This window comes from Brassica oleracea, chromosome C1 (assembly GCF_000695525.1).
Source record: "Brassica oleracea var. oleracea cultivar TO1000 chromosome C1, BOL, whole genome shotgun sequence".
Taxonomy (NCBI): Eukaryota; Viridiplantae; Streptophyta; class Magnoliopsida; order Brassicales; family Brassicaceae; genus Brassica; species Brassica oleracea.
In genome coordinates this window covers 3827671-3832691 of record NC_027748.1, presented here as the reverse complement: position 1 = coordinate 3832691, position 5021 = coordinate 3827671, and the positions used below count along the sequence as shown (strand labels likewise).

At 34.3% G+C, this 5021-nt stretch overlaps 1 protein-coding gene across 1 annotated transcript; it reads left to right on the top strand.

The window, feature by feature from the left end:
* Window positions 1-1418: 1418 nt before the first annotated feature.
* LOC106343768 (WRKY transcription factor 18-like) lies at window positions 1419-3116 on the top strand. Its single transcript, XM_013783071.1, has 5 exons — window positions 1419-1638; window positions 1734-1796; window positions 1899-2309; window positions 2404-2520; window positions 2623-3116. The coding sequence occupies exons 1-5, from the start codon at window positions 1558-1560 to the stop codon at window positions 2914-2916; spliced, it is 966 nt and encodes a 321-aa protein (XP_013638525.1). The 5' UTR covers window positions 1419-1557; the 3' UTR covers window positions 2917-3116.
* Window positions 3117-5021: the final 1905 nt, after the last annotated feature.

Here is a 5021-nt window from a genome sequence, read left to right as displayed (position 1 = left end):
CAATAAGTAATCGTGTCTAAAATTATGTTAAAACTCTAGGTTCTTTCCTAATTTACAAAGGTGAAATATTCTAACCTAATGTTAAGAGGATAGTAAATATATATTAACCTCCGCCTCTCTTAGTCTCCATCCCAAAACCAAAATCGTTGAGTATACTCCACGTTAAGATGGCTGGAATGTGAGTTTATAATGATTTCAAGATTTTATCTAACAATAGTTAGCATAATTAGTATATGTTAATAGTATTGATTTTTTTTTTTACTTTCAGGATTCCATTCCGTGGATTTTGATTCAACTTCAAGAGAGTTGAAGACTTTTATTATATTATCTTATGAAAGTTTTATGTTATTTTGGGATTTTTTAATTAAAAACTAATTATGTGTTTTCGAAGGTCGAATAACCTTCAATTGCTTTTATGCTTCAATGTTGTTTTTTCAATTTCGAGAACTATTTTTTATTTATTCCACATTGTTATAGTTTTGCTTTTCATTTTCATTAATCTACCGAAAGAAACGAATTTCGAGTGTTTTGACCAATCTTTTTGAAGTTTATTAACATTAAGATGAGTTGTAGACTTCAGTTTATCAAAAAAAACATGTATAATCACACTGGTTGCCGAATAGTTAACATGTATATCAACATCAAGTCAGAATAAACTCGAGTCATAGACTCCGGGTTACACATATTAATCACGTATAATCACAGGGTCGATAACATCATAGTTAACTGAATCATACATTTAGTTTTTACGCACCGTTTACTTAAGCTAAACCTTATGTTATACATAATCATAATATATACAATCAACAATGATATAGATATATAATCCCGCGCAAAGCGCGGGTTACTACCTAGTTATTAAATAAAATTAGATGAAAAAAAAAAATAACGTTCAAGTCTTTGGACGGTATATTTGAGAATGTCGTATAATCTAATTCGACCTACTTTCAAATTTATTTGACTAACTCCCTTTTTCAACCTGATTTTTGTTACTTTTGCCTACTTAAATTAGAAAGAGTGTGTGTTTTTGTTTAACAAATTAAATCTTTGTAAGAAATAATAAAATATATTACTGTATTCGTTTATTTGGCATCATTGATCAGTTATATGATATATAACTTATACTGTAAATAAGACTTACTCCACGTGGTAAGCTTTATACACACGTAACTAGATCACTCAAATCACACCCAATGTTTTGAAGAAACCCACTGATTTAGCCAATCACTGTGCTTCCACAGACAATGGTTTTTTTTATGTCTTGTTTTGCTTTATCTTTCTCCCTCGAAGTCTTTAATGTATTCAAGACTTTATGCTCTTTAGATTTATCGTCACGTTCCGACGACTTTCCTTCCAAACAAATCCAAAAACTTCTTTCTTTATGTTATTGGCCACAGACAACTCTTTCTAGTTTACGTATATATATAAAGAAGTCACTACCCATTCATTTCGGACCACCAAATTGCGACCGAAGAAAGCAAATCAAGACTCAAGGCTTTAAGCATCAACCACTCCTTTGGTCTGTGTCTTTAAAACAATAATTATTATATTTTTTTAATGGACTGTTCTTCGTTTCTCGACATATCTCTCAATCTCAACACCAACACTCTCGATCGTAGTTTCCCGGAAAAACTTCCGGTGAGTCCAGACTTCGCATGATCTATATATCATTTGTATTTTATTTTATTTTTTGTTTCCTTTCGATTTTTGTTGACTAGGGTTCACATTTTCAGAAAAAGGAGGTCAAGGTTTCAACTTCTGCTGATTTGAAAAGGAAATGGATGGTCAAAGATGAGGTTAGTTAGTGTGCAATTATATTCGAATTGTTTGCAACAAAGTATAACAGTTCTTGGTGGTAATGGTTATATTTTTTCTAAATCTTAATGGTAATGATAAAGAGCGCAAGTGAGTTAAGAGAGGAGCTAAACAGAGTCAACTCAGAGAACAAGAAGCTAACAGAGATGCTTGCAACTGTCTACGAGAACTACTGCGCACTACAACATCATTTGGAGAAGCTTCAGAGTCGTCGACAAAGCCCTGAAACAGATCAGATCGAACAACCTACAAAGAGAAGAAAACAAGATTCGGATGAATCCTTAAGCCTTCCTAATGGACTCAGTAGTGGAAGAAATGAGAACAGCTCCAGCAACGAAGCTCATCATCATCATCATCATCATCATCATCATCAGAAGCAGCAATATGAGCAGAAAAATCAGCTTATTTCTTGTAAAAGACCAGTCACTGATAGCTTCAACAAAGCACAGGTTTCAACAGTTTACGTGCCTGCTGTTTCTTCCGACACAAGCTTGGTAAGCGTTTCATCTGAATATCATGTCATGTCTATGTTTGTAATGGAGGCAGAAGAACTAAACAGAGTGTTATATTTGTGGAATCACTTTGCAGACAGTAAAAGATGGATATCAATGGAGGAAATACGGACAAAAAGTTACAAGAGATAATCCCTCACCAAGAGCTTACTTCAGATGCTCATTTGCACCTTCTTGTCCAGTAAAAAAGAAGGTAAGTTACACACATTGAGTTTGATTTTCATTTGTAACTGTTTATCCCTGCTTATTCAGCGGTCTAATGATATGACTTGTGGCTTGTTTTGTTGTTGTTCAGGTGCAACGCAGCGCAGAGGATCCGTCAATACTGGTAGCTACATACGAAGGGACACATAACCACTTAGGTCCAAACGCTTCTGAAGGGGACGCTACTAGCCAGGTTGGATCAAGAACTGTGACTTTGGATATGGTTCATGGTGGTCATAGTTTAGCTTTGGAGAAGAACGAAAGGGAAACAATGCAAGATGTTCTGGTTCAGCAAATGGCGTCTTCGTTAACGAAAGATTCAAAGTTTACAGCTGCTCTTGCGGCTGCTATATCTGGGAGGTTGATGGAGCAGTCTAGAACATGAAGCTTTCAGTGAATGTTTCTGTTTTGGTTTCTCATCCCTGGCAATAAGAGTGCCTGTTTTTTTCTTTCAAAATTTATCTTTACTTGGGAGAAAAAGATGGAAACGTCAGTGTACATAAATATTGTAACTACATGAAAAATCATAAGCATTCAAGAAAATAAATAAATGTGAAGTCATTTTAAAATGGTTACACGAACGTTTATTTCATTTGAATTCAGTTAAGAATAAACAATTGTGAAAATAACAAAAAGTCTATTATTGAGTGGGAGCATATTTGATCTTGTTCATCATATGAACTCATCCTTTCTAAATGGCTAATTAGCCTTATATAGAAAAGAGATTGAAAAGCACAAGCCCTGTTCGGGAAAGCGCTAGGCGCTAGTCGGGCGGTCGAGTTGGGCCTAGCGCCTAAAGAAAAAATCGGGGATTAATCGGAAATCACGCGGGACGGAATTTTTAGATTGTTTACTATGTTATAAAACATGTTAATCTTTAATTGTATATAACATTAATACATTTTCTTGTTTAAGATTGTATAAAACACACAAATAGAATATATAAATTTAATATAGTGTAATTTTCATCAAAATTATGAATATAAATGATATTTATAAAATTTTAGATCAAATAAATAAATAAAATATTATTAAAAAAAATAGATTAGGTGGCCGCCTTGGCGGCTAGGCGGTCATTTAGGCGGTCTACGCGGAGAAAATTGGATATCTGATTTTTTTAACCGATTTGGCATAAATCGGGACGGAAAAGTGACGCGTAGCGCCCAGACGGCTAGACGGCCGATTTTTAGAATAGGGAGCACAAGTTAGCAGTTTCTACAAAACCAAAACGTTCAAGTGCATTATGGAGATTTTTAATACACATTAATCACAATAAAGGTGAGTCAAACACCACCACTACACCAAGATTTATTGTGTAATTAAAATGACGATATTAAAGATTAAGTTTGACTAATTTGAAAAACACTAAGTTTGGTGTAATATACTTCGCTATGGATTTGTTTTTTCGGTGTAAAATAGATTTAATACAAAAGATTATCATAAGTTTGGTGTAGTAATAAGCTAATGGATGTAATGTCCAATAAACAAATTAAGAACACAAGTCCAAATCCATACTCTCTAAAGTGGTTAGTTACTAACTTTTACATTTAGCCAAATTTGAAACTTTATCAGTTTTTCAAGTAATCCACTTTAGATCTTTATTTCTCATTTAAACCAACTTTGATTTTGACATGTAGTTACACTATTTCATAGAGTGTCCACGGTTATTTCCACAAACGTGTTTGTCCAGAAATTTATCGAAAATAGTCTAAAACCATTTAGTGAGAAACGAGTTCCAACAAGTCTGGAGTCTCACATTTGGTTTCAAATATGTTCCTTGGAGGTATACAAAACAAACGTGAAACTTGTACAAGTTCGCTGTGCAAAAGGAAAGTGGCAATACATCAGCAATTTTTCTCAGAAAAAAACAGAATTTAAATAACCAAAAAGATTACAATGCTGAAGACTATACCATAGGAGCAGAATTGAGAGAAGTCTATCGAGAAAGGCAGCTCCTGACTTAGCTTTTCCTTCCACCAAACCTTTAATTACCGTAAAATACAAAAAAAAAGAAAAAAGAGCAAGTAAATTTCATTTAAGACAGAACCATAAATGTTGTTCAAAAAAAAAGAAAAAAAGGACAGAACCATAAACAAAATTCAAACCGAGAATATATCAGCCAGTCAGTTGCATGGTTCTGTTCTAACTGAGACCTGAAAGAACAGACATTCAGAATTCAGTGACATGTTTCTCTCTCCGTCGGGAAGACGGTTCTGGTTACTCTGAAGTTGTGCCCGACGGCGATTCCTAAGCCGTCAGATGATCATTCGACACTTGAAATGAATGAATCACTTCTGGCTTTAGACGGAGCCCACATGAAGCCTAAATAGATAACATATCACTAATCTCTCTCGCTTACGGCGCCGTACACGTGTGCGATTAGAGATCTCACTCACCCGCACGCGTGCCGTAACACGAAAGTAAAAAGATTGATATTCGTAAAAAATTATTTTTAAAATTAACAAATCTCTGCTCCAAATACATTAATCT

What these genes read in the sequence shown, in the direction of transcription:
- LOC106343768 (XM_013783071.1), top strand. Translation starts at nt 1,558, where the DNA reads ATGGACTGTTCTTCGTTTCTCGACATATCTCTCAATCTCAACACCAAC. An exon ending in AATGGATGGTCAAAGATGAG is followed by an intron (nt 1,797 to 1,898) that starts GTTAGTTAGTGT and finishes GTAATGATAAAG; the next exon opens with AGCGCAAGTGAGTTAAGAGA. An exon ending in TTTCTTCCGACACAAGCTTG is followed by an intron (nt 2,310 to 2,403) that starts GTAAGCGTTTCA and finishes ATCACTTTGCAG; the next exon opens with ACAGTAAAAGATGGATATCA.